At 57.1% G+C, this 27,791-nt stretch overlaps 2 protein-coding genes and 1 long non-coding RNA gene across 8 annotated transcripts; 1 reads left to right on the forward strand and 2 right to left on the reverse strand.

Annotated features, from left to right (window-relative positions):
• Window positions 1-1,123: 1,123 nt before the first annotated feature.
• SPARC (secreted protein acidic and cysteine rich) lies at window positions 1,124-10,343 on the reverse strand. Its single transcript, XM_013175993.3, has 10 exons — window positions 10,204-10,343; window positions 4,891-4,960; window positions 4,586-4,636; window positions 4,217-4,301; window positions 3,664-3,785; window positions 3,331-3,451; window positions 3,080-3,213; window positions 2,691-2,839; window positions 2,023-2,171; window positions 1,124-1,866 (listed from the first exon to the last, which is right to left on the reverse strand). The coding sequence occupies exons 2-10, from the start codon at window positions 4,945-4,947 to the stop codon at window positions 1,838-1,840; spliced, it is 897 nt and encodes a 298-aa protein (XP_013031447.1). The 5' UTR covers window positions 4,948-4,960; window positions 10,204-10,343; the 3' UTR covers window positions 1,124-1,837.
• On the forward strand, window positions 9,048-14,780 carry LOC125181978 (uncharacterized). Its single transcript, XR_010824978.1, has 3 exons — window positions 9,048-9,766; window positions 10,790-11,645; window positions 13,319-14,780. It is a non-coding gene; the product is annotated as an uncharacterized lncRNA (long non-coding RNA).
• An 8,690-nt stretch (window positions 14,781-23,470) lies between these two features.
• ATOX1 (antioxidant 1 copper chaperone) lies at window positions 23,471-27,658 on the reverse strand. Of its 6 annotated transcripts, none has more exons than XM_066977310.1 (5): window positions 27,488-27,658; window positions 26,473-26,548; window positions 25,757-25,913; window positions 24,931-25,083; window positions 23,471-23,696 (listed from the first exon to the last, which is right to left on the reverse strand). In XM_066977310.1, exons 2-4 carry the CDS (start codon window positions 26,503-26,505, stop codon window positions 24,950-24,952), a joined length of 324 nt encoding a protein of 107 aa, XP_066833411.1. In that variant the 5' UTR covers window positions 26,506-26,548; window positions 27,488-27,658; the 3' UTR covers window positions 23,471-23,696; window positions 24,931-24,949. The 6 variants fall into 6 exon arrangements, with proteins under 6 accessions (XP_066833411.1, XP_066833410.1, XP_066833415.1 ...); XM_066977309.1 differs by having other exon boundaries at window positions 24,946-25,083; window positions 27,488-27,559; XM_066977314.1 differs by lacking the exon at window positions 25,757-25,913 and having other exon boundaries at window positions 24,946-25,083; window positions 27,488-27,628.
• Window positions 27,659-27,791: the final 133 nt, after the last annotated feature.

Raw genomic sequence — 27,791 nt, forward strand, 5'->3', positions numbered from 1 at the left:
AAATCCCTCCCGGTACCTATGGCCATGTCCTCATGAGCAAGGGCCCGCTCTGAGGGGTGCAGAACTGGCATACACACAGCCAGGAGGAACCCTGCCTCAGTTTCCCCATCATTATGTACATGGCTAGCAGGACTGCACGGCCTATTCCAAGCCGTATTCTATTCCAAGCTTATTTTATTAGGTAATGATTTAGCACCCCCCAAAGTCCTCTGTTGTTGTTACACTCTGCAAAGCGCTCCTCTGGTGCTGCATGCAGCACGTTACAGCCGTGCGGCTCCTGTGCTCCTCCACGGCAGCACTGACACACGGTGGGTACCCATGGCACACGCAGCCCTTCCCAGACTCCACACAAATGGCCCCAACCCATCTTCCCCCCCCGAGCCATGTTTTTTCACACTAATGCCTTTTTTGGGGATGGTTAGATTGAGGGAACTAAGCATTCGCCATAGGCATGGAAAATCCTGATGAAGACCCTCAATATTTGGTGGCTTTGGGATCACGGAGGTCAGCCCTGAGACTGGAGCCCAAAGCGCAGGGGTCTTGTGTCTGCGCCACCCATGTGCGACCCCCCCCCGGTCGGGGTGGGAAGGAACAGAGGGACATCGCACGCTCGTTTAGTGTCAGTGTTTCAAATCAGTACTTTTTATTACAGAGACTCATCAGGTTGCTCACACTGTGGCAAGAATTTAATAATATAAGGCACAGGGAACATTCAGAGGTAAAAAAAAAAAAAAAAAAGAGATCTCAGCCTGTGAGACTTAACCACCCCTTCGCTCCTGTCTGCACACTTTCTATAAAGCAAAATCCAAATAACTTCTCCCTTCCCTCCCGCCCATCCTTTAACCCAAAAATCCACACCAGGAAAAAACACCGCATCACCCGTGTGGCAAGCACGCCCCTCCGAGCAGAAACGTCCCCTCCAAGCCCAGCACAGCTTCCCTGGGAGAACAGGGCTGGAATTTAAGAGCAACCGAGGCAGAGGTGGGCGCCGTGACCTGGGGAGCCAAGGGCTTGATCTCAGCGACAGCAGAATTGCACCAGCGGGGTCAGCCGCGAGCACCCACGTCCACACCACATCTCCCCTTTGCAGCAGAGAGAACACAAGAGCAGTACAATCATCGAGTAATGGTAAAGCACGTAGCACTTTCAAACCTTTATTTCTTGAGGGGATTTTACAGGATGGGATGACTTTTTTATTTTTTTTTTTGTGCATTTTCCTGTTTGTTTCTCGGATTAGCCCTTTTTTTTTTTTTGGTGCCCAATGATTGTTAAATTCAAGCCCTGGGAACGATTTAAAAAAAAAAAAACAACTCAGAACAAAATCCTGCCTTTCTATGCCTTCCTCACCCCTCTCCATCCCCCCTACCATGAGCTGGGTGACCACTACATCACCCGCCCCGGCAGCCCCCTCTGCCTACATCCCCTGGCTCTGCCTCCTGTGTGCTCTGAGGCTCGGGCAGTGAATCAGCTGAGACCTTTGTGTCCGCGCCGCCTGTCCGAGAACGTGCCATTAGTCAGGAGATAACAGGAGTCGGTCCGAGGGCGGATACAGAGTGGGTATTTCATCCAGGAACAGGGTCGGTCAATCGTAAAGGCACGTCGGGGAGAGAAAGGGCTGGTGAGAGCATGTGGAAAGAGCCAGGTGGGTAATCTAGTGGTAACGGGTTAGGCTATGAAGGGCTGTTACTTCTCTTAGCACCGATACTACATACGTTTAGATCTATATTAGCACCTTGTTCCCGTGGAAAACGAAACAAAACGAAAGCGGTTCAAAAACCGAAGGAAGTGGGAAGGTTAAAACGAGACAAAGTTGGCAGCGGAGGAGGAAGCTGGGGGTTTAGATCACAAGATCCTTGTCTATGTCCTCTGCGGAAGGAAAAGAGAGAGACGTGGTTAGGGGATGGATGCTGCCGGGGTCACTCCCGCATCCCCCTCCCCTGCTCCCCCCCCAACCCAGGACCATTGCTGCATCCCCGGGGGGAAATTTTGGGGTGTCCCCTGCCCGAGCGGGCAGATACTCACGCTCCTTAATGCCGAAGCAGCTGGCCCACTCCTCCAGGGCGATGTACTTGTCGTTGTCCAGGTCGCAGGCCTCGAAGAAGCGGGTGGTGCAGTGCTCCATGGGGATGAGGGGGGCGCGCAGCGGGGCCAGCTCGGTGTGGGACAGGTACCTGCCGGGGCCACCCAGGGTCAGCGCCCCAGCCCTCCCCCTGGCTTGGGCTGCTCTCCCAGTATCCCACCAGTATCCCAGTATCCCTCCCAGTATCCACCAGTGGGCGTAGTGGAGGTCAAGGACGGGTGTCTGCCCTTGCATCAGGCTGCGTTAATCACGAAATAGCCAGGGGCTGGGGGTCCTCGCCGGCTGCCCCCTCCCCGAGGGGCTGCATGCCCAGTCATCCCCGTACCCACGCCCAGCTCTAAGCCAGCAGCTGCTGTTTCAGCTGTTGCAGTTATCCCCGGGGCCTTGGGATGAAGATATTTTAGGGAACTCTCATCTGACGGTAAATCTGAGAAGACGCAAACTGCATCCAAGGGCGATGGGAGCAGCTGGGGCTGGGGGACGCCCCTCTTTCTGCACAGGAGCTCCCCTCCCATCTCCTGGACTCCTGCTGCCCCCAAACCACCCTGGTTGTGCCACCTGGGCAGGAAGGGGACCTGGTGGGGCCCCATCCTGCCCCGCCGATGCTCACCCGTCAATGGGGTGCTGGTCCAGCTGCCCGAACTGCCAGTGCACGGGGAAGATGTACATGTTGTAGTTCTTCTCGAAGTCGCGGGCCAGCAGCTCCACGGTGTGGTCGCCGGCCTCCAGGCGCTTCTCGTTCTCGTGGATCTTCTTCACCTGCCGTGGGAGGGCCGTGTCAGGGGCAGGGGGGCGCAAAGGGACCCCGGGGGGGCTTCGCATGGGGTGCCTGCAGGTCCGCTCTGCAGGGCTGCGAGCGAGAGCTCCCCCGGAGCACGGAGGGAGCCTGAAGGACCCGGGGCTGGGTTTGGCGTTTGGGAGCCAGAAAGTCTCCGTGCAGGAGTTTTGGTGCACGTGGACATGCCCAGGAGCTGCTGGGCTCCTGCCCCAAGCCCTCACCTTGAGCTTCTGCTTCTCGGTCAGCAGGTTGTTGTCCTCGTCGCGCTCGTACAGGGTGATCAGCACGTTCTTCAGCCAGTCCCGCATGCGCAGGGGGAACTCGGTCAGCTCCGTGTCCAGGCAGGCGGGGATGACTGGAAGCCACGCACCGCGCTCAGCACCAGCATCCTGCCACCCCGCCTAAACCTCTGCTCTCCCTCGGCCCGCGGGCAAGGGGAGCCGTGCTCCCCGAAGGGAACGGCCCCACTTACATTTGCAAGGCCCGATGTAGTCCAGGTGCAGCTTGTGTCCCTTCTTGGTTCCCTCCAGGGTGCACTTGGTGGCAAAGAAATGGCAGGAGGAGTCGTAGGTCTTGTTGTCGGTGCCGCAGACCTGCGTGGGACGGCGAGGTGCCGTGTGAGGGGCACATGAGCCCCGGCAGTGCCCCCAAAAGAGGAGTTCAACTTGTTCCCCAGGGCAGAAAACATCTCCTTGGTCACCACCAGCAGAGGCCAGGTGAGGACCTGCCACCCTGGCTCTGCCCAGCTCTGAAGCCAGCGGTGTCCCAGAAGGGTCCCTCCCCATCACCCAGCCTCCGCCCTCACCTTCTCGAAGACTCCAGAGGTGGCCGGGCAGCTGGAGGGGTCCTGGCACACGCACATGGGCGAGTTGTTGTCGTCCACCTCGCACACCTTGCCGTGCTTGCAGTGGTGGTTCTGGCAGGGGTCTGGGAGAGGGCAGGGGGCAAGGTCAGGGGGCGCCCCGTCCCCACATCCCGTGAGCTGGCCTCACCCCGGGGCTCGCAGCACAGAGGGAGGCAGAGACAGCACAGGGGCTGCGCCGAGCATCCCTCCCTGCACGGGGAATATGTGAGGGTGTCCAGGAGCCCACGTCAGCCCTCGGACTATTTCTGGGCTCCTTTCTGTAGCCATGCATTGCAATAGTTTTTCTGTGCTACGGAGAATCGAGTGCTGGAAGAAGTCCTGTACCTGCCTGGCTTTTAAACGTGCATCTCAGATGTCGCTGTGCTCGTGCTGCACCCTTCCCAAAGGAGCCCCTCACTGTTTGGGGTGCCTAAAGGTCCCCCACCCACAGAAGGAAGGAAAGTCCCCCATTTCCAGAGGGCAAAAGGTGCAGGGCAGGGAAAAAGCGGCTTACTCTCTGCGACGATCTCCTCTACATCCTCTGTGGGTTCCTCAAACTCCCCCACCTCCACCTGGACGGGGTTTGCCCCCACAGGCTCCTGCAAAAGAGGACAGTGCGTGTGGCGGGGTGCGCAGAGCTCAGCCCCGGCGGCCCCCCACTGCTGCTGCTCCCCTGAGCCTTGGGGATGCTTTGGAAGAGCTGATGGGAGAGCTTCTTCCAGAGAGCCACTGGTATTTGGAGGAAGAAACCCAAGAAGCACTGCTGGTTGCCACCACGAGGGCTTCCCAGAGCACCAGAATGGGAGGTTTCCGGGCCCTTTGCTCTCCCCAGGGCGGTGGGTGCCACGAGGGGTGGGTGCTGAGGAGGAGCAGGGCCACCTACCTCTGTGGTGGGGTCCTCGATGACCTCCGTCTCATCGGGCAGGGCCTCCTGCTGCGGGGGAAAAGGACCGTGAGATGGTGCCCATGGGGACGACGGTCCCACTGGGGTGACATCCCAGGGCCACCCTCGGGTTTCCTCTCCCCCACTTCCCCATCCCATGGGGACCATGCAAAAAGGAGAAGCCACTTTTTGCTTCCCGTGTGGGCTCCTGGTTTTATTCATTGGAAAAGAAATTCCCCGACAGATCCATCGGGCGTTGGATACGTCCCGTGCAGCAGAGAGGCTCTGCTGGCTCCCCTACTTACCGGAGCTGCCAGGGCTTTGCCTGCCAGGCAGAGAAGGAAGAAAATCCAGGCTCTCATCTTTCAGCAAACCCTGAATAAAGGAGAGGAAGAGGAGGGATGAGGAAGGAGGTCACTCAGCTCCGGGCTGAGCTCACGGCCGGCAGTCAGACACGCAGAGAAGGTTTTCTCCGTTTCCTGCCTTGTCTGGTCAGCACTGCAGCCCCACATGATGGCATTTTTAGCCAAAACCTTAAGCCAAATGCAGTTTCCAAGACAAATTCTTTTGATTTTGCAACATGGGAAGGTGGGGGAGAGATCTCCGTTGCTTTCCAGGATGCATTAGGAAAATTGCAGTCAAAATGGCAGTTCCCCTTCCCTTCACATGAGCTGTTTTGGCCCAAAAAAAAAGAGTCATGTTAAAAGCCCCTGATACGAGTCCCTGGTACAGGCAATGAAACTCCACCATTTTATTTGCTACTCGGAGGAAAAATGGAAGTGGAAAAAGGAAAAAGGGGACAGACGGACAGTGAGACTGTCAGCTTGAGAATTAAATCCCTTAAAAAGTGCTTCTCACATGGACACACATTTCTAGGGGTGGCAGGGACCAGGCTTCCATCTCCGGCATCCCCAGATGTAGGGGTTTCTAATACACTTTTCCCTTTCCTGCTCAGACCTGAGGGTCCCCAGACTGGCTTGGAGGGCACCAGGACACCTCAGGATCGTATCCTGCTGGGCGACAAGCTCCAAGGGGAGGAGGAGGACTTTGCACCCTCCAGACCTGGGCTGTTTCAGAGATGGTGCAGGACGAGCGAGCAGCCCAGCTACCCCAGGCTGCGATGCGAGCCAGGAGGAGAGCTGCAGCTGGTGAAACCACCCCATGTGTGTGCCCCCCCCCTACCCCGGTTCCTGTTTGGCAGGATGGAGCCTTTCTGTGCCAGGGCAGCGAGGAGCTCAGCTGGGTGCTTAATATGCCGGCGGCATCCCTGCCAGCCAGGGGAGCGGGACGCCTTCTCCCTTCCGCCTGCCGGGAGAGCGAAACTCCCCCCGGAGGAGGTCTGTCCTCCTGCCAAGGCTCCCCCTGCTCCCTTCCGCTCGTCCTCCTCCTCTCCACCTGCGGGGACAAGGACGGGAGGGCGGGTGGCTTTGCTGGGACAGATGGCGCTGGGCAAGGTGCTCCAAGCATCCTTTTGCCTCCTCCCCGTGCGGGATGGCCTCTGGATATAAAACGTGACAATGCTGCCCCGCTGGGACACACAGTACCTAGATTAGCTGTGTTCAGCCAGGCAGAGGCTGAAATCCTCCTTCCAGCCTCGCAGCATCACCCGGACCCGGCTCACCCCGGGATGTCAGGGAGCTGGGAGCACGGGGCTGGTGGGGACGACTGCTGGGGGGGGATATGGGGAGTGTGGGGACGGGGGACAGAGCCTGTTTGCTCCCAATCGGTATGTGCTATCCCATCCCATCGCCTTTATCGGCTCTGGCAGCTGCTGAGAGCCTCCTGGCGTTTGCCAGGAGCTGCACTGGGATCGCTGGCTCTTCCCTTCTGGTGAGGTGGCTTTCTGGGGGCAGGGAGGGGAGGTGGAAAAGTACTGAATCTGGCCATTTCCTCCTTCGCTGCCATCCCCTGGCTTGTAAAGGTTTCTCCTGGGCTTCTCCCAAGGGGCTTGTTTGCCTTGGAAGTTGTTCTGAGGTTCGGTGGTGCTCGGTGGGCAGAAACACGGCAGAGCCCAGCCGGGAGCAGAGGGCAGGGCATGGGCACATGGGAGGTGGCATTAAGGAGAACCCAACCCCAGACCAAGGCCCTCTCAGATAATTTCCCCAGGCCCCAAAATACCTAAGTTTCCAAGTCTGCATGCAGTGAGCCGGGCTCAGAGAATGCCATGCTTGCCAGGAGCCAGCAGACAGTTGGAGCTGCCGGTGTTGTGTTTGGAGGAAGAAGGAGCATGAAAGAGTCTGAGCAAACACGCCTGCAGCGCTGTCTCATGCCAGAGATAGGAAAATAAGTTTATTTGAAAAACAACATCCTCCTGGATTCGGAGGCTGTGCGCAGAGGACATTGCAGTGTCTGTGAGACCCTGGCTGCTTTGCAAGGACACAGTCTTTCCTGAATGTCCGGTGGCCAAAAATCCTGAACTAACAGCTCAGGAGCCCTGCACGCAGCGTTGCCCCAGCACACAGAGCAAGTGGCTGCTGCAGGACTCCCTCCTAGCCATGGTCCTGCCGTCCAAGAGGATGCTGCCTGCCAACAGGTACCAGCAGGAGCCAGTGCTTTCTAAGACACTGGAGACCTGCACACCCTGGACACAGAGAGGGCTGCTGAACATGCCGGGCAGGAGGCACACGGGGCTGTCAGCGGCACACAAGGGCTAACACGGCTGGGGGGTTGGCAGAGGAGCTGGGCTGCTCCCTGGGAGCTGCCACCACGATGAGCTTGAAGCTGTTTGCAGCAGCTGTGGAGCAATAGTCCTGCTCTGGCCGGGCTACTGAGGGGGTGCAGGGGGAGGTCTCGCTGCACCCAAACCAAACTCCAGCTAAAATTGAGAGGAGCCCCCTCAGCGCTTAAAGGCTGCCACCGGCTCGCCAGATGTGCCCTGGGTGCTGGTGGGCGAAGCTCCCTGCCCGGGGCACACAGCGCAGCGAGCTGACCCCACAGCCCGGACAACACTTGACCCCACTTGCATCCTAAGTGGGGACTTCAGCTCCCACTCGCTGTGTAAACATGGCCTAGTGGCTCTTATTAATGCCTCTCCATGGTCCCTTTTGTCTCCTCCAGCCCAGCCTGGGTGCCTTGGCGGGTGGAGGAGGGCAAGGGCCGGGCAGCGCAGCCTCTGGAGGAGGCTCCTTGGACGGAGCAGCGTGGCCCATGTGGCACTGGCCCTGGCCAGGGTTGCATAAGCCCCACGGATGCCACGTTAGCGTGGGGAGGAGCCTCTGCCTGGCCCCTCTGCCAGCTCCTCCCCAAGGCTGCTGCGAGGCACAGGACAATCCCGGTGGCCCCCGCCGCTGCCCGGCCTCCCACCATGGTCAGAAGTGGGCAACGGCGGGGCAGAACCCCTCCCATGTCTCGCTGTCAGGGTGGTGACAAAGTGTGGCCACCACAGGGACACAAGGCGAGGGCTGTGAGCCCACCATCCAGCCCTGGGCTCGCTGTGCAAGCAGGACCCTCTGAGCTTTACCTCACCAACAGATTTTGGCTGGAAATCTGGTCTGAAAGATGAGCTGTGTGCGCCAGAAGCCAAAAAGCTCCCCGCAGCCCCCTGCCTGCATGGCACGGCAGCCTGTGTGAGGGCCCAGGGGACTGGGACAGCCAGCAAGGGCTGGGCAGGCGCCACCGCTGTCCCTGCCACCTGCAGGGTCCCCCTGCGCTCACATGGGGTGTTTGGGGTCACGGAGCCGAGGTGGGTTTGGCTGGGAGAGAAATTCCCCTCAGCTCATGCACACACTTGCACACCAGACAAATTCTGCCCACCCCATCTTTCCGTGCAGGCACTGGAGACATCTGCACCCTGTTACCCCGTGGACCTGGCAAAGAGTGACTGGAGCCGCTGTGATGGCACTTATACATACGCCAGGTCTTTACAGAACTAACTAAATAAATAAAGTGGTAAGAGCCCTCGTATCAGTGGAGCTGTGCGCTGGCTCGAAGCTGTCCCGGTTTGCCCAGGCTGCGAACTGCACCCAGAATGGGAAGCGGTGCAGTCAGTACCAGGAGCGCATGGATGAGCCGGGGGCTGCAAGCACGGGGAGCCCCTGCAGACCGCAGTCGGAAGGGGAAATTATAACGCGTTTTGCTGCCCTGCCTGTGCTGCTGCTTTTGTTCCCACTGGCCGCGGGGCAGTGCCAAAAGGAGCCGGGATGCTCGTGTGCCAGGTGCAAGCGGGTCCCTCTGGCTCCCGGGGCAGACCGAAAGCTGATCTCCCACCGAGGCACAGCTCCACAAAGCGGAGAGCAAAAAAAAAAAAAAAAACCCTTCCGCTAAATACGCTGCAAAAATGCAAACCATCTTCAAAGCATTCCCAGGACTCGCCCTGCCACAGCCGCTCCAGCGATAACAGCCCCGACATCCATCCGAGCAGAGGACCCAGAAAGGGTTTCCATGGGAGCCGACATTCCTCCGGGGCTGCGTCATGGAAGGGCAGAGGGGAAGGAGGGGCTTGCAAAAAGTTTGAAAAGTTTATTTCTGCTCTTCCCCCTCCCATCAACACCCGCATCCCTGCTCCTGCCTATGTGGCAGACAATAGCCTGGCTTTAACAGCTGCGCGGGGCGCGACAGCCTTTTATTCCCACTGAAAAACTTCCCTGGCCCACCCTCCCAAACCGCTGCGATTTATTTTTGTCCCTGGGGTGGGGAAGAAGAATTTTTGGGCTCTTTCATGGTGGCAGTGATCGAGTACCCGGAGTCCTGGCGACCTTCCCGGTGCCCCCGATTTCCCTCCGATGTGACAGTGTTGCCTCGGTGGGAGCCGAGCCCCCAGCCTGCGAGGTTTCCTTCCCTCGGCCGGACAGAAGAGCGGAGATTTCTTACGGGGGGGGACACAAAGAGCAGGGCTAGGCTGCCAGCACGTCACACAGCAAAGCCAGCTGCTGCCTTTAAAGGAAGAGAGCCCACGGCTCCTCTGCCTGGCTCTGCAGCCGTGTCCGACTGATCCCATGTTATTGCACTTTTTTTTTTTTTTAAAACAAAAAAAAAGAGTTTTGTTCCTCCTCTCCTGTCTCTCTCTCCACCAGCTATCAGCTGGAGTTCAACAAACCGGGGAGCGGGACCTGAAATGGGTTCGGTCTGCTTGGAACAAAAAGCCGAGTGTCTTTTTTTTTTTTCCTCTTTTCGCAGGAGAAATGAGAGCGGCTGCGCTGAGATAAAGCTGACAACCCTTTTGTTCTTCCCCTAGGTATTCTGGTGAGTAAAACGTCACCTGCCAGCACACCCCAGGCTGTGCACGGTGGGGACGGGTTTGTAACCAGATCTGGTTTGCCGTGCAGGATGCGCCTGGACCTCGGTCTAGCGCATCTCCCTAAGGAAACAACCCAAAACCCAGAGGGAAAAAAGGGAGAAGGGCGAACAATTGAAGCTTTACGGCCAGGTGACCCCAAAGCGTTAAAGCTGGCAATCTGGTGGTGAAATAGAGTAACAGGTTAGGAGCTGGGAAGCTGCAAAGCGGAGCGAGAGAAGGAGGCAGGAAGGGTCCCCGAAGGCTCCGCGCGGGGTGGGAGGCACGGGGCGAGCAGCGGGCGCTCGCTGGGGTCGGAGGGCTGAAGGGCTGGGGTCCCCGCGAGGATCCCCACGAGCAGGAGCTGCAGCAGCACGAAGGAGACCGAGAAGGGCTCCGGCCATACCTCACAGTCCTGGCAGCAGGGCTGAGGAAACTTCAGGCGCTGGGGAGGGCTGGAGGAATCTGCGGGCTTTAGAAGGAGGCAGCAGGAAGGCAAAGTGTGGGCTGGGTTTCCTGCTGCCTCTCCTCCTCCTCCTCCTCCTCCTCCTCCTCCTCGCTATCTTTCCAAATCAGTCTCTTCCTCTCCCTCTCTCCCCGGTGGGCTGTCCCCACCCGCCTCCCGGCTCTGAGCCCGAAATACAGGCAGGGACACGGCCTGGTGCCGAGGGCAGACCAGAGGAATCAAGCGGGGCTGCCATCAAAGGGGTCTTGTAGGGACCGGGACCCCCCCCCGTCGCTGCCTCCACTGCTGCAATGATCTTGTTGGGTCTCTGGCTCTGGCACCAGAGGGCAGGGAGGAAAACCACGTCCCTCGTCGGTTTGTGCAGCTCCTAGCACCACGGCCTGCTGCAATTAGACCATTAAATGCTGTCGTTTTGGTACACTTTGGTCCCTGAGCTGGTGTTTTCCAGCCTCAGGAGGACGCAGAGGAAGGGAGAAGCCTTTGCTCCTCTCTCCTAACGCTGCTGCCCTCTGGGACTGCCTTGCAGGAAGGGAGAGGAAAGAATGATCCCCGTTTTCCAGAGTGCGGAGAGGGATGACGTCTGAAATAGCTCCCGGTGGGCAGGGAAGTGCTTGGCTTGGAGAAAAGCTCCTCAGCACTCTGGTCTCTGCCGTGGTTATTGTCCAGCAGATCTGAGCGGCCTGGGCCGGCTGAGCAAAACCCGTGTCCTGGAACTGTGCTGGTTGAACCCCCCGGTCCCCGCAGATATCACCTCGCATTTTGACCTTGCAGACTATAACCCAGCTGGAGCAGCCGCCCGGCCAGAGGCAGCCAAGCAGCAAAAGCCAGCTGGAGGTGGCTTTTCCCATCTGCTCCCCTTTGTGCTCAGGATGAGCCCCCAAAATCAAAAGCAGCAGCCAAAAAAGCAAGGCCGTCAAATTGCTGGAATCGGGGACCCCCCCGGGTGGGTTGGTGACCTGCCACCCGTCCGTGGCGAGCCGGGGTGACCCTCCGGCCATGTCACACAGCCAGGGGAGGTGAGGGAGCTCTCCAGGGGTGGCTGGAAGGACAGTGACTTAGGGACAAGTAGTCTGGGCACCAGCCGGGTGAAGGACACCCACAATAAAACGCAATATCACGTTTTGTCTCGGCTGCCCGGGTCCGTTCCTCGTGATTATGCGCTACCTTAGAGAAGGACTGAGACACAGACCTGGTGCCTAACTCTTCCCACCGATGGTGCTGCTGATTTGGATGCCAGCAGAGGAGCTGGCCCGCCACGACCTGCCGGGCCGTGCTGGCTCCTTGCTCCGTAGGATGCCTGTGACTCCATGACTTACAACGCTCCTTCAGCACGCCCCTCCTCTGGCCTCACGGCACTTCTGCTGCATGCGAAAGAAGCAGATGTAAGCATAAACATCCGTACGGCCAAATAGAAACAAAAAATAAACAAAATCAAATGGAAAAGGGGAGGGGAAAGAAGGAGAGAGTGGAGGGACTGTGTCACCATCGCCACTTCCCAGAGAGGCAGCGGGTATCTGCAGTCGGGCTGCCCAGGAGGCCGGCAGGGAAGGACACGAGCAGCCTGCTTCACCTGGCTGCACGCCACCCAAAAACCTTCCCCAAGTGCTGTGTGGGTGTTCCTGTCCCCACAGAGCCATCCCAAAAGGTCCCAGTACGACCGTCCTGGTGCATGCTGAGGACAGCGTGGCGATGCTGCCTAACACCTCGCGTCCATGCGCTGAGAACCACTTGTGGAGCGTTTTCTCCTCCCGCTCCAAGTGTCCACAGCTCCCCAGCATAGCTCAGCACCACTTTTGTAGGTCCTGTTTGGCTCCAGAGGCCACACATCCCCCCACAGCCCCAGTTCCATGTGCTGGATCCACACCCCGAGGAGGTGAATGCTCTCTGCGCTGGATTAGTCACGGCTCGCATTGAAATTGTACAGCTGTTTCTGCAAAGGGGAAAAAAAAAAAAAAAAGAGACATCTGGAAAAAATTTTAGGGAGGAAAAAAAAAGCAAGAGAAAAGAAACCACGTCTTTTCTAACTGACAACGTGGCAATTGCTCAGTGCTCTGAGCTGCAGCCCAAAGCTAAGCCCTCTCCTAATAGCTCAGACAAACGGCAGTGCCAGGAGGATAATTACAACAGGGATTTCTTTACATACGTGGCGGCTTAAAGCCTGCTTTTGGGTGAGAGCGGCAAGCAGCCTGCCGCAGGGGTGCAGTCACATCTGGAGATGTCCCAGTGCTGGTGTGGGGGGTCCTGGTGTCCCCCTGCCCGCTGGCGGTGCCTGGGAGGGGAAGGGGCCCCCAGACACATCGCACCTGGGGGCAGCTCCCGCATGGGGACGTGCTGCTGGCAGGCTCTGCGGTGTCACTGAGGGTTGGAGGGGGAGTGCGGGGAGGGGAAAGCAAGGGCTGCAGTGGCTGGCCCGCTCTTTAATTTCAGAGGCTTTAAGCAGCTCCAGAAACGACGGAGAGCTCGCAATAAAAGAGTCCTGGAAAGCCCTCTCCATGCTCACAAGGCTTAGCGGGGCTGTCAAAGAGGAGATATGGATGTCAGTGTGCCAGGGGAAAATACGGACCTCACACATGCTAGGGGGGCATCTTTTGCCCTCTGAAGCTCAGGAACTGGGCAGGTGATGGTCCAAGGGGGTCTCCCCAGCCCCAGGACCCCTCGCAGCACTGGCAGGGCTTTGCAGCACGCTCCCACCCCGTGGTCCAGCTCAGGTGTGTCAGACACTGCTGCGCCCAGGTCCCTGCCACTCGCTGCCCACCCAAAATCTGTCTTTGGTGACAGCAAACAGGGCCAGACCCCCAGGGCTTGAGCTCAGTTTGCAGCGAGGCCAAGAGGTTTGCAGGCTGAGGTTTGAACTCGAGCTAACCCCAGTGCAAAATCCAACTTCATCCTGCTTTAAGCCCAGTTGGGCAGACCCGGGCTCACACATTGAAGAAAACCCGGGGGCTCCCCAAAAGGGGAACAATTTTACTCTAAGAGAAGGAGAAAAATGTGAGAGAGCAGCTTGGTGGAGGTAATGCAAGTGGGGAATAATAGCCCTGCTGTCTCCCACTCACAGATCGGTCGCTGCAAGGAGCCTTTCCTTCTCTCTGCCCTGGGAAGGATTCTCTCTCGGGAGTGTTTTTGGAGAGGAGGACGTTCCTGCATTAATTGCCAATGAACCCTACAGCAAAACAATGAACCCAAGGTGCATATAAATAAACAGGATGCCCTGGAACCGCTGTGGGAATGTCATTTACTGAGTGGTCATGGAGGGGTGTGCGGCCGAGCTCCTGGCACACCGCGGTGGCACGGGGAGGGGACACGGCTGGGGACTGGCAGCCAGCTCGGAGAAAGGGGAGTGGGGTGGGCGAAAAAGAAAAGGCAGAGGCATGTCAGCAGGTCCCACAGGAGGGTTCCTGTTCTTTTTTTTTCCAGAAGGAGATCAGAGGGAGAAAGAGCGTGCTCTCTTAACGTGCACTAAAGCTGGTTTGTGGCCGCTGTTCAGGGCTGGAAACCGGGCATGGCGAAGCCAAACTGCCCCGGGAAGGTGGCGAGGTGGCCGGCTTTGTCCTGCGTGGAGCATGGGTTGCTCCCTTGTGGGCTGGGACTGTCCCTGTGGGCTCAGGGACAGCACCGACACCTGGCCCAGGGGGAGCAGGCAGCACCCACCGGGGTCTCTCCCAGTGCCCAGTCCCAGAGAGCCTGAGCTCCGCGGAGGGGCGACGCAGGAGGGCAGGGCTCTGGCTCTGTTGGAAGCAGACGGGGAAGGAGGGGTGCGTGGCGCTGCGGATTATCAGCTGTCAGCCAGAGGCCTGCAGGCAGGGGGAGAAGCCCAGCTGTGCGTGGCTCCGCGGTGAGTCACGGCCTGGGAGCTGGGACGCCGCGGGACACCTCGATCTTTCCGTGCTGTCTGCAGGCTCTCACAGCCACAGCCTCCGGTGGAAGGGTCTTCCCGTGCCAAGGGAGAGCTGTCCCCCACCTTGCTCATTGAACCCCTGCGCTGAGCACAGGAATGGCCAAGATCCCCGATACGCAAAGGGCCTCCTTGCCTCCCCTAGAAGGACTTCTCCCTTGCCGCAGGGGGCTGTTGTGCATTTCTTCCTGTTGTGTGCCGGAATTGCAGGCTGGTGTCTCAGCCCAGCTTCTCCTTTGCTCGGGACCTTGCGATGGAGACGTGCCTGTGACGTGCAGAGAATGCGATAAGGCTTCTGGGGGAGAAGGGCAGCAAGCACTGTTGAAGCTGGGCAGTCCCACCTTGGCTCCGGTGTTTACCTAAGATGCACTTTTGAGTCCTCTCGGTTCTGACAGATGCGGCTTGGCAGCGTTTGAAGGCTATGAATAGAGCTACTTGAGGAAATAAACAGGAATCCACCTTCGAGCCCCTGGGACACACAGAGGGAAGCTCCCGGGCTGCAGTGGCAGCTCCTTCACAAGGATAAACACAGCCTGGCTCTCCTAAAGGCTGCCCTGGGGGCAGTGCCCAGCTGAAGCCTTGCCTGCCCCGGGACAACCAAGTGCCAGGGAAGCAGTGGCAATAACCACCAGCAAGGAAAAGACCAGAAAGGCAAAGGACAAGGTTCAGGCAGGCGGGTCTCCGGGGCCAGCTGCCTCTGCTTTTTCGGGTCATGAGTGAGAGGTTGTCTTAGAAAATCTGGGTTCCCATTTGAGGGCACAGGCTTGAAGTGATGGCCAGTTTTGCTCCGGGCTTTGCACTGCGGGAGGCAAAGAGGAGCAGGGAAAAATAGTTTTGGGGGAGGGCAAGGCACGCTGATGAAGGGGAAGCTGGGCTGCTTGTTAAATGAAAGTCCATAAAGTTTAACAATTCCCCATGGAGGCTGAAGAACGAGGCTTTATTGTCCTTATAGTAACCCTCCTTGCTGCAGTTTTCTGACTTTTGCTCTGACATTTCTTTCTGCTTGAGCAGAGCTTGCTGCAGAACAAGCCCCGGCTTGAGGCGTCCCAGGCGAACGAGGCAGGCACCAGGTGCAGGAAGCTCCGAAAACAGGGTGTCCCTCACAGGAGGAGACAAAACGGGGTTGATTTTGGCAGAACGCATTTGGGATGGTCCCGTACAGAGGAAAATCCAGGCACAGGTCGGCTCCGGAGTAGGCAAAGACGATGCAGGGGAGACAGTAGGAAATGCTTTGGAGCAGGACAGGATGGTAGCCGTCTCTCCAGGCTTTTAGCCCACGATGACTCCTGGGATTTGGACACAGAAGCCGTGGCAGTCCTGGGAATGGCTGAGCTGGGCACAGTGCACGCAGCGAGGCAGCAAGGAGGAGCAGCAGCAGGAGTGCCGCCAGCCCTGCCCCGTCACTGCGGCCATGGAGCAGGGGCTCGCAGCCTCCCCAGGCCAAAACCAACAGCGAAAGTGCCAACCACTGCATCACCTCTGCTTGCTGGCTCCCTCCACATTGTCTGCAAGAGCGTTTCTGAGCCCCTGTGAACTCCCCTGACCACCCTGAGGAGCTCAGGTCCCTTAAAATCTCCCTGCCATGAGCAATTCAGACCTCTATGGCCATGCAAAAATATTCTGCCCCTTGCAAGGACCAGTTGCTGGAGGAATCTTTTCCGTCATCTGCGTGGAGTTATTTGTCTGGATTTCACTGATCGGAAAGTAAAAGAAACCAGAGAGGACACAACCCCCTAAGCTGGATGAAAGCACAGCAGGATGCTCTGTTCTGCATGTGAGGACATACGCAGAAAATACCTCCTCGGTCATTTCTCCTGTGTGATGAGCTCTAAGGATCTCAGTTCAGCCCTGAAACATGTTTACTTCCCTTGGAGAACCACCACCGCCTTGGCCAGGGCTTGGCAGGAGCAGGGGAGCTGCGCGAGGGCCTGGGGCTGCTCCACGCCTGTGGGCTTGGGCAAGGTGGGATGTGGTCAGCCCCGAAATAGCAAGGTCGTGCGGGGCCCTGAGCAAGCGCTGTGACTTTCCATCCTCTGCCTGGCCCAGGGCTCGGTCCCTCTCTTGGGGCCTTCTACTAAAATTAGCAGCATTTCCCTGCGCCGCCTGCCCCGTGTCCGTCTGTCTCAGCAGCCGTTTGAGGAGATGGGGGGCCAGAAGCACAGCTGAAAAAAACATGAAAGCATTAGATTTGGAGAACTCCCTTTTAATCTTCTCATTTATGGAAAAAAAAAAAAAAGAAAAAAGAAAAAAAAAAAGAAAAAGAGCATTGCTGATGTCAACCCCCCAGCTCCTTAATTTCAGACTTGCACAAAGGTGCCCGCTGCGTCCTCCCTCCTGTGCCAACCTGCCCGCGCCACCCCGGGGGAGAGCTCACCTGGCATTTATTAATGGGGTTAACGGGGAAGATTTTTAATGGCATGGAGATCCCAAAAAATCTGTTGCTCACTTGCGAGGAAAAAGCGGAAACTGGGAAATCAGGGAAATGGCTTCCTCGCCAACCGGGATGGTGGAGGAACTGTCCCCCTCTGGAGGTGCCCAGCCATGAACCGGGAGGCACATCGTGCTCTGTAACGACGGGCGGTGCATTATGGAGATAGGCTGTGCTGCTTCTGGCTGGAAAGCGTGGGTGAAGAGCCCGCATGGGAAGGGACACCTCCCCACATCCCTCCTTGCAGCTGTGCGTGGAGGAAAGGAAGGGAGGGACTCCTGGGGGCAGAGATTTCCTTCCCGGCTCCGACGGCTCCCCCCTGGAGCTGCCTCTGCAGCTCGGTCCCAGCTGTGCTGGGGAGCCAGCACCAGCTCTGTGGGGTCGGCATCGCTCCATGGGGCACGGCCGCCCCCTCCCCAGCTGCCCCACACGCTGTGGGGCTGAGCCCTGCCCTGCTGGGGACCGCAGCTCAGCAGGGAACTTCTGCCTCTCATTTCCATCCATAGCCACAAGCAAATTTGCTTCTCTGGCAGCAATCGGCAACTCTCCTGCTGGGATTGGAAATCTGGAGATAACAACTGGAGGCTTTTTGCTTTATTCCCCCTCTGGGGGCGAGTTTAAAGCCCTCCTGCTCTGGGTTGGGTTGGGCTGCCTATTGTTTTCTGGGGCGATGAGCGGTGCTGGGTTGTGCCCAGCTGCCTGTGCCTGGACGTGGCTCTTCCAGCCCCTGTCCCACGATCAGTGGTGCTCTCGGTGGCCCGCAGGGAAGCTCTGCTGGCCTCTTGCTAGCTCTGGCTCCCTGCTGGGCTGCCTGGGGGACAGCTGAGCACCCACAACCCAGGCTGAGGTCTCATCCGGAGGAGCCATGGCCTTGATTTACCAGGAAGGAGGGAAGGGAAGGGATGGCAGGAGGGGATCGGAGACACTCGGCTGAGATGGGGGGCACTGGGTGTGCTGGGAATTTGCCCCCTTTCTGGTCTTTGGGCACAAAAACTGTGAGTCCTGCTGTCCCCAGCAGGCTCATGGCGGAGGTGGCCTTGGGTGGCCGGTGTTAGTGGCAGAGGGTGGTGACCCCTACCCAGGGAACATCGTCCTGTCTTCATGTGTGCCTTTGGTGAGCAGCCAGCAGCTCAGTGCAGAGCTGTAAGGGGTCGGAGCTGCCCTCTTGGCTTCCTCTGCTCCTGTTTTGACCGTGCTTTGACTTATTTTAACCTCAGGGCAGGGCAAGCCTGGAGGGCTGCTCTTGAAACTGGAAAGCTAAAAATCCCCCAGCAGTTGTAAAGCCCACGGGGAAGGCCTCTGGATGTGCCACACCGCTGCTTTCTTGGCTTCTCCCCTGGCAAAGGAAAGGCTGAATTAAGAAAGCAAATGGAGAGGAAACCGTGGAGAAATAACAGCGGCACTGTGAGCCGAGGACAGCGCTGGACTCAGTCCTCTCCCGGTTGCCCTGGAAATTGGACGGTTCCCACCGAGCCGCCTGCTTTGCTGGCTGCTCCTGGGAGGGCACCAGCATTTAGCACCGGTCAGGGGAAGAGGGGAAATTAAAAAATTAAAAAAAAAGGAAATATAAATGCAAACAGTGCTATCAGGGTGTTCTCCGTTATAGAGAGCCCCCAAGCTCCAACAACATCACCTCCAGGGCCACAGCATCCCTCGGAAAACCTGGCTTTTCCTTGCAGGGGGGTGCTGGCAGTGGGCTGGTGCCTTTCAGAGCCCCTGGCTCTGCTCCCTGCAATGCCCCAGGCACCCCCCAGGTGCCCCCGAGGCAGCGCCCAGGCCCCCGCAGGCTTCTGGTGCAGTCGGAGGGATCAGGCTGACAAAAGCTGCGTGGTCATTTATGTATTTATTTATTTTAAGCTGCACACAAGAGATTAAGCCGGCAGCCCTGTTGTGCTTGCTGGGCATTGTGCACCGTGCTGACTCCGGGTTTTGGGGGCCAGGCTCTGCCCATGGCCGAGCAGCAGCTCCGGAGGGGGGCATTTGGCTCAGCCGAGCACATTCGGGCACTGGATTCCTGCCGCGTTCAGGCGTCTCCTTTTGTTCACAAGGCGATGATCTGCGTTTGTTGGTTTGGTATTTTCTCATCCATCTGCTAAAAATGGGTGGGCCAGTCTCAGAGGGGCTGAGGGCTGAGCCCTGCCCTGGGGACCCCATAGCGCTGGGATCTGGCTTCTGCGGGAAGCCGAGAGGCTGCAGCATCTCTCCTCTGGCCGTGCCCGCCCCAGTGAATTTCATCTGACCTGGACCAGTGGAGAGAAAACCCAAGGCAGCCACTGGCACCCAGCAGCCCTCCAGGAGGGGCTCAGGAGCGGGCATGAGGAGCAGGGGGACAATACTGGGAAGGGCCAGGCTGCAGGCTCCTGCCTGACACAGACCAGTTCCCCTTCTCCTTCCAGGTCTCCTGGGATGGCTCCACGGAGCAGAACGGTCACAGAGCAAACCTGCTGTCCCCGGAGCAGCCAGGACCTCGCATCATGCCCCACATCCCCCCATCGTACACCCCAAAGTGCCACCACCTGCAGCGGCTGCGGGGCTGCGAAACAGCTCCCGGAGGCCCATAAATGATACCTCAGTCCTAAAGGGGGCTCGGGCTGGCTTTTTGCAAACACAAGCAGCACAAAAGCCGCCTTTCTCCCGCTCGTTTGACTTTGTTTTCCCTCCCTCCTCATCTGCTTTTGGCCAAGTGGCTGAATGGCTCCAGTATATGCTGCGGGAGGCTGAAGCCAAGGCGTGAGCAGCGGGGAAGAAGCCTCTGTCGCCTTGCCGAGCCCTTTGAGAAAGCAGCACCGAAAGAAAATATTTGTGCTCTGGCGAGCACACGTGCACGCTTCCTGCTCTTGAAGTCCCTAATTAAGGTTGTTTTTTATTTGTTTTGTTTCTACTCGTGCTGACACAGTCTCGGCGGGGCGCGGGGGTGTCTGTCAGGGCTCGGTGTGTTTTGCTGGTTTGGAAAGTGCACAGTGGAAAGGTGCCCGTGACGGTCGCAGAGGGCAGCTGTGTGTACCAGCGAGGGAGTGGGGAGCAGCGGGGGCCTTTGGGGTTGCTCTGAACACCCGTGAAGTGTCGGCATGGCTCAGCCCGTCACCCGGTACGGAGCAGCCTCAGCCCGGCTGTGGCCTCACGGCCGGGAAGGTCGGCTCCTTGCAGACCTTGCCAAAAAGAGCCATCTCCTTCGGCTAGCGCAGAGAGGCAGAGAAGGTTTTTCCAGCCAGTTTGTGAGCTTGGGTCCTTCCGAGGGACCACGCTGTCTGCCTGGTTCACCGTATGTGGTTGGCAGTGGCTGGGAACAGGGAAGGTGGAAGCCAGCATGGATTGTTTCGCCAAGCATGCACTTAAAGGCAGAATAAACCTAGAAAAACCCCTATCTTTTGGGATTTTTCTTCCAGGCCATCAAGGGATCACCATTTGCAGGCACCAAAGGGGATCTCCTGTCCCTTGCCCGCTTTCTGCAGCTCACAGTGCTATTTTGGAAATTCTCTCATTTACTGGGTGGTTCAGCTGAGCCCAACCACTCCTCGGGCTAAAATCGTACCCTGCCAGCCGGCTGCTAATTAGAAAGTGCCGAAAAGCCAGTGGTCCTTAAGGCAGCTCACGGATAACCAGGACGGCTTTTTCTTCTGTGGATAAAGCACTGGGTTTGGAGGCTGTAGATGTTTCCACTGAAATCAGATTTGGGGTTAAAAAGGCGGGGAAGGCGACACGGGGTGAAAAACGACTCCCAGAAGCACAGCAGCACCAGGAGAATGGCCACACTGCGAGCCCAACGCGGCGGGGGAGAAAAGCAAACGCCTTCTGCTGGCAACACCCCAGCGAGGGGGAGAGCAAAGACGATTCGGAGGCAGGGAAAACAACAGAGCTGTTGAAGGCCATCCCGCCGGCTTCGCCCGGTCCCCACCGGGCTGTGGCCGGAGCTGCCCCCGCAGCCCCTCTGCACCTCGCGGCCGCTCGTCCTGCCAACACGTCCCTCCCCTGCTGGCCACCCGCAGCCCCGCACTGTCACCGTGCCTGTGGTGCAGGAAAGCTCCAAGGGCCGTCCTTTTCGTTTTTGCATTAAAAGCTGAGCTTTTCCTTGCTTGAACACGGCCCTGTAGCCTCAGCGTTGGGTGTATCGAGCCTCGTTTCCCGTGGCACACGTTATGATTGCGATCACACTATCTGTGCGGGCTCCTTGGGGGTCTCCCTCTCCATGGCATGCAGCCCGGGGACAATTTCAGGCCTGCTTGATGAAGGAAGGATTCAAAGACCTTGAGGTTGGGTAGGAGCAGAGCAAAGACATTGTGCTGCAAGCAGCCCAAACACGGAAGCAAGGACTGGCACAGGGTGTCATTACGTGTCCCCGGCTGCATGCCTGTGGCCTTTTGGGATGCACCCCGTGCTCCTGCAGAGCCGCTGCTTCAGGAGCCTCCTGCACTCGCTGGCCTGAAGGCAGGGTGCCAGCAGGCCATCTTCCCTCCTTATCTCATCCCGAGGAACGGAAGGCAGGCAGAAAGAGAGCGTTCTGCAGACTGCCCGGCCTGGCCGAAACGCCCTGTTCCCTGATAAGCCTGCAAGGTTGATGCTCGCTCCCATCAGCAGCCACCAGAGAGGTGGCTGTGCAGCCTCGTCACCCCTCTGTCCCCTCCGCTCTGGGGCGCTGAGCGAGGAACAGGACACGCAGGGACACCAAACGCCACGAGCCATCAGGTATGAAAGCCCACAAACCCTGCAAGGCCTGCATGCTCCTGCCATGCTGCACAGCCAGGGAAATGACAGGGGCTGTAATGACACAGGTTTGCCATTAAGAACTAATGGCAAGGCAGAGTGCAGCAGCTTAGCTTAACGATTGCCTGCTGCGAGGGACAGTTAGAGACATTTCTCAAGGCCCAGGGCAGGGAGCAGGAGGGGAAGAGCCTGGACATCACCACTCCGGGAGGAGACCAGCCCCAGGCAGGCGTTGTGAAGCCCCTCCAGCTGATGAGCATCCCCACTGCTATCTGCAGCCAGCTCGGGGTCACCACGGTTTGCCAGCACAGCTGATTTCCCCCCAAAGCTGCCTCATCCTTTTTGCAGCGGGTAAGAGCTGCAAGTCCAGCCCCAAATCCGTGCCGTATGGCTGGGGAAGGCCAGGGAGGCTGCAGCTTCAGGAATCTGGATGAGCCTCCCAGCTGGTGCTGGGCAAAAACCTCTGCTCGGCTGGCTCCGAGATAAGCACGCGTTAACCAAAACAGCCAGGTCAGCAGTGGGGAGAGGGGAACAAAAGAGCCGGGGCAGCGTGGACAGTGAAAGCTGCAGCCCAGACATCAAGGACGAGCAGCCTGGTTTGCAGCAAGCCAGACTGGGTGTTACTCCTCGGTGGGCACAACGCTGGCCGTCAGTCCTGCCAGTTCGGTGAAGAGCAAGCACCGCCAGGACTGCTGGCTCTGGCACGGCCAGCTGTGCCGCAGCGTGCCGCTGAGCCCCGTGCCAAACAGCCCGCTGCCACCGGAGCTGAGCCACTGGGCAACTGCCTGGGAGGAAGCTGAGAGCAGTGAATTATAACTAACATTGGGAAAAACACCGGCTCAGGCCAGCGAGGGGGGAGCTAGGGAAAGGGATTCGTGTAGGACATCTCCGTTCCGGGACCCTGGAGGTGTCATGCACTTGTGGAGGGCACAGAGCAGGAACAGGTCACGGCTCCAGGCCTTGGCTCTGGAAGCTTCCTGCCACCGGGAGATTTTAATACAAGAAAATAATGCAGTGATGTTAAACTTCTATCATTTAGCTTCCCTTATATTAAGAAGTAATAAAAAGAGTCTGCAACATGTTCCCTGAAGTGTCTCCAGCCCCTGCAAGTGCATCTACAACAGTTAATTGTGCTTTACATTAATGGTAAATATGACTTTCAAGTACTAAAACTCTCTAGGGAAAAGAAAAAGTTGCAATTATGTCAAAAGTAACCTCAATGTGTAAGTGTGAGATATCTCCTAAATATAAAGCAACCACTTCCTTCCTACTTTAGTTGGTTTTCCTTTCTGCAGGAGAAGCCACATGGGACTGGTAGACGTGGGAGACATCCCCCAGGTGAAATGAAAGACAGAGGACACAAGCCATCCTTTCACTGGGATGAGAAACCTGAATTAAATGGATGGAAGCTGGGCTAAACACCAGCATAGATTGGTCAGTGGGACAAGAAGTAAGAGATATTGGAGTGAGTCCCACATCCTTCCCCTTCCTCTACCACTTCTGCATTTCTCATCAGCACAGGCGTTCTCCTCCTGGGCCTGTGGGTGCACGCAGCACTTGGGGATCCTTCCCAGCATCAGAGCCCCCTGAGGCTATTGCCTGTTTGGTTGAAAGTGGGCAGGGAATGGGGCAAGAAGGTGAAGGGACCGATCCAGGTGTGTTGAGATGAGCCCAGGATCCAGAACGACTCCTCACATTCCTGTGGTTATGTATTCACCCAAAAAGCACAGTACTAGTGCTGAGCGTGTGTTCTCTGCTCCTACCTGCAACGTGGTTGGCCCATCTGCTGAATCATGCTGCTGAGGACCAGTGATTTCTGTCTGCCTGGTGGCCTCCTCTAGCCCCAAAAAACACCTGGTTATCCCTCACCTACAGCACCCACTCTGCAAAAGCCCCTTCTTCCCAGCAGTGCATCCCAAATTGAGAATTTGTCTGTTCTGTAATGGAAACAAACATCTGCCAAGTCACAGATTCCCCGAATCCAAGCAGCATTCAGCTCAGTTTTCCTGAGACGTGTCCCTCAGGCAGAGGTTGCAGTCAGCTTCTAAAGATAGGTGCAATTTCCTCAGAGACCTGCCTTGCATGTAGTGGCTCGTTTCCCAGCCCTAAGAGCCATCTTTTTACTGAAAACCACTTATACTGAAAACCACTTAAAGCAGCACAAAGACACACAAGACACACGGACATATGCTGAAAGATAGAAGCAGCACCTTGATTTACTGTGGGACTAGAAACAGCACATAACCTCCTTCTCTAGATTTGTCCATTTTTAAAACCCCAAATGCAGCTGTCTCCTCCTGCCAGCACTCTGCTTCCTGACATCTGGCAGGGCTGGGAAAGGTCAAATGATGGAGCAAGTTGGAGATATGCAAACAGTTAAGCCATCGTTTTGCTGAAGTCCTGCTTGAATTCCTGCAATAAATAAATTAAATAAATAAATAAAAGGAAGGGGAGGGGAAAAAAAGGCACAGACCAGACAAAGTTATACAAAGATGCCCTCTGCCGGTCACAAGTCAAAGGAAATGGCAACAGTTAATGCTCATAGACGTTTCAGACAGAGCCCACGGGTCCCAGCAAGCTGGAAACTTCTCTTGCAGTCCATACTGACTGTGAGCTGAAAACTATTCGAGGTACTAATCGATTAAGAGTTGGTTTCTCTCTCTGTTTTAAACAGCAATGTTATTTGATTAAAACTAGGATTTAAAAAAAAACTTCTTAGAAGTGTTGCAAGCTCGCTCATTTGATACAAATTGCAGATTAAATCTGTTAAATCAGTTTACCAAACAATGCAGATACGCTGCATACAGATATTACTCTTAGTTCAACTTTTTCTTCTATCAGTTTAATTCCTGCTGGTTTAAATCTCTACTCTAATTTAATAATTGGGAATTAAATCAGCATGAACTGATTTCAGTGCATCCGTGCTGGGTATTTGTGATGATCAAACTAGACCATTTTAAAACAATGCTATTGGATTAGAAAGCTCCACTGACAGAAACAAGCTCTTAAGAGATCCTGCATAATAATCTTGGACGTTTAAGAACAGTATGTGCAGTGAGTGGGCAACCCTCTCCTCCTACTTCATTCTTTTCCCCTGAAATTAAATCCTGTCTGCAAAACCATTTCACAGTAAGGAGAGAGTTTGGTGCACGTCAGCATTGTGCTGGGGCTCTAGGAGAATCCACAGGCTGCAACAATCAAGTTGTCTCCCTGGTATTTTTGTTTACTCTCTGCTCAGCTCACAAACGTCTTTGGGATTTGTTTTTGAGCATATGTTCTGGCAAACTCCAGGTTCACCTGGAAATGGCACAGAGACTTTTTTCTACCTCTCCATGCAATCAGATCAGCTAATAAAAGCATCAGTCAAAATCTGTCAAATTATCAGACACCACTGAGTCCTCCTTTGGCTGCAGACACTACAGCCACAGTTGGGATCTGCCATGGGCTTTGCAGAGCAGCTAAGGGGTCCCAAATGGAAATCATACTGGCTGCATGTGGTTCAGCTGCTTCTCCAAAATGAGGGGTTTCCTGAAGCTGGATCTGTAAGTCTTTGCTCCTTTGTGCTTCCCAGGAAGCAGTCTGTTTGACTGGGAGAGCTGGAACAAGCTCAGATCTCTCTTCAGTGTTTCATACACCTGGTATCTACCTAGCCTCCTCATACCAGGTTACTGTGCGGATTTCTCCCCCAGGTAGGATGCGCTCTTTCCAGTCTTCTTTAGAGTTTCCAATAGGGTGTCAACGTTGTGCTCCGAGTCGATGCACACCTTCTTGTTGGGCAGGTCAATATCAAACTGGACACCTACGAGGAAGGGCAAAAACATTTTGCACAGCTAGAAGCAGCCAAACAGTGTAAGAGCAGGGCAAAACTCACTTCCATGCAGTTGTGCTCCCAAGGCCGTCAGCCAAACGTACACGTGCCTCCTGTCAGCAAACCCTGATACTGCCATCAGCCAGCAAAACCAGGCTGGGGTCCTGCCAGCACTGGTGCAAAGGAAGCCAGGTTGCCTTACAGATCAGCAATGGGCACCACAGCTTCTGGCGTGCTTTAATCTGCTCACTCCACCTTAGCCCAGAACAATCACTCATGCAATAAGCAGAATGAGCGGAGTTTAAACCAACCACTGTAACCTCCAGCAGCTCAGTCTGGGCCGAGGTTGGGCATGGATGAGCACTAATGAAGGCGTTAGCGCAGGGGTTAGGGCATGGTCAGGGCAGGTTCTCTCACAGGCAGTACCAGCTATCAGCTGTAAGTAGGAGGAAGCACAATACACCTTCCCATGTGGATATCCCAGTGGTGAATAAAGGTGAGCCACTCTCAACCCAGTGAAAGCAACTCTACAAAGTCTCTATCCAGCCAAAAAACTTGGAGGCATGTATCGGTTTTGAGGGCTCTGCTGTTCCATCACATGAGGCTGAATTTGGCCAGCATGTCAAAGAGCAGCGGGAGGAGGGAGGTGCTGACAACCACACACAGAGGAACTGGAATCGACACAGCCTGGTAACGGGGTCCTGAAGAAGTCCCAGGGCCTTCAGCTTGGTGACTGCAAGTTGTTCCCACTCGGTGAGGACAGGGGAGCAGGATGACAGGTCCTCACAACTGGTGAGTGCAGGCCAGATCCTGCTCTCTTGCTGACCTCAGCACAAAGGAGACACAGGTTATAATTTTCCAGGTGGTAGAAAAAACAGGCTGTGCAAGCAGCCACCAAACGCTCTGCTCGCCAGCTCTTCACCGTGACTGCTCTGCACCTGGACGCCAATGACACATCCAGGGAAGCGCCACAGACGCCGTGGGCCTCCTTGGGAACAACGCCTGGCAGGACATCCACCTCCCCTCCCTCTGCCCAGGCAACCCGAGCAGGGGTCTACCAGTGCAGCTCCCAGCAGGTTCAGGATGAGGCCCTGGTGACTCACAAAGCCTCCTGTGACTTGGGCCTCCTGCAGGCCTGGCAGCTCCTCCCTCCCATGCCATTTCTCCAAGGGACAAGTCCTGCTAGCAACCAGACCCTGACCAACCGGCAGCTCAGAGCAGAGCAGGGAGCAGAAGTTTCCTCCCAGCCACTTTCAGCTGCTACCCACATTGCTTGCTGCGCAAAATGAAGGACCACAGGACAGCAACGTCCAGTCCCAGACGCTGGCACTGCCGTGACGAGCTGGCGGTGACACACGCAGCGCCGGCAGCTCGACTCACCTCCCAGCCTGTGCAGGACGCGGGTGACCGCATTGGAGCAGCCCTCGCAGGTCATGTCCACGAAGAACTCGTGTTTCTGCAAAAGAACAGACGAGGGGTCAGGGGGACGCAGCCACCATCCTCCACGCTTGCCTTTTGCCTTGGGGCGGTGGGTTCAAAACCTCCCCAGCCAAAAGGTCCACGCGTCCCACTGCGGACTCCTCAACAAACCTAGAGCTCTCGGTACTCCTGCCTGTGGTGTCCATCACAGAAAAACCCATGAGGGACCTTCGGAGACTGCCTGGTCCAGCCCCCTGCTGGGTGCCGGGCCACCTCAGGGCCAGCACAGGTTGCCAGCGCTGGGGGCTTCTGGTGGCCCCACTAGAGCCGTCCCGGGCAGCCCAGGAGCAGTCTGGTGCCTGCCCATCCTGTCCTGGTGTCTATAAGGTCCCTGGGCCCCGACACAACAAACTCACTAAAATATTAAGAAAGCCAGAAGTTAATGAGCGCTGTTTGTTCATCCCTTTGATCCGCTGGGGCGCAGCGCTACCTGCCTTACTCATGGGACATACGGGGCTGCACAAACGTGGCCGTCCCGTGCAACCTTTGGCACAGCCCGGATCCTACTTTCCTTTCGTCGTGCATACTTTCTAAAAAAAAAATCAAATAATTTTCCCTTAAAAAAATCAAATCAGGGCAGTTTTTTATTCGCTACCAGCACTCCGCATCGTTTTACTCAAAACCGCCCTTCGCCCCCCCACCCGCTGCGACTCCAGCTCTCAGCCCGGCACGGCGCTGGGGCACCCCCATTAACCCCCCTCACGGCTAATTAGCGTTTCATTAATATTTCCATTAATAAACCCGCTGCTCGCTCCGCGGGGCCCTAAAGCAGGCCATGCCCATGCCGCGGCCCCCGGGGGGGCTCCATGGGGCGGGGGTCGCAGCGCAGCGCCCCGGGGGCCGCGGCCTCCCCGGCTCCCCCCGGCTCCCCCCGGCTTCCCCCGGCCCGGCCCCGCAGCCCCGGACCCGCACCCACCGGCATGGCGGAGCCCGGTCCCGGCTCCCGGCACGGAGGAAGGGGCGGGCCGAGGCCGGGCGCCGAGCTCCGGCCCCGCACAGCGCCCCTGGAGCCCGGGGAGGCTCCGCCGGGGCCCCGCACCGAGCCCGGCCCCGCACCGAGCCCGGCCCCGCAGCGCGGTGGTGGTGCTGGGGGGTCGGGGGTGGTGGCTTGGAGCCTTGCCGTCCATCCATGGGGTGCTCACAGCCCCTTTGGCCTGTTCTTCACGCTGACCGAATGGGTTTCAGTCGCCTTTTGGGGACCGCAATTTAATTTTTAGAGC

Source organism: Anser cygnoides, chromosome 14, assembly GCF_040182565.1.
Source record: "Anser cygnoides isolate HZ-2024a breed goose chromosome 14, Taihu_goose_T2T_genome, whole genome shotgun sequence".
Taxonomy (NCBI): domain Eukaryota; kingdom Metazoa; phylum Chordata; class Aves; order Anseriformes; family Anatidae; genus Anser; species Anser cygnoides.

Coding starts and splice junctions, on each gene's coding strand:
- ATOX1 (XM_066977310.1), bottom strand. CDS start 26,505: ATGCGGTCACCCGCGTCCTGCACAGGCTGGGAG. Junction 25,914..26,472: donor CGTCCTGCACAGGCTGGGAG/GTGAGTCGAGCT, acceptor TGCTGAGGTCAG/CAAGAGAGCAGGATCTGGCC. Junction 25,084..25,756: donor GTGTCGATTCCAGTTCCTCT/GTGTGTGGTTGT, acceptor CCTTCCTCGTAG/GTGTCCAGTTTGATATTGAC.
- SPARC (XM_013175993.3), bottom strand. CDS start 4,947: ATGAGAGCCTGGATTTTCTTCCTTCTCTGCCTGGCAGGCAAAGCCCTG. Junction 3,452..3,663: donor CCTCTGGAGTCTTCGAGAAG/GTGAGGGCGGAG, acceptor CGTCCCACGCAG/GTCTGCGGCACCGACAACAA. Junction 1,867..2,022: donor CTGCTTCGGCATTAAGGAGC/GTGAGTATCTGC, acceptor TTCCTTCCGCAG/AGGACATAGACAAGGATCTT.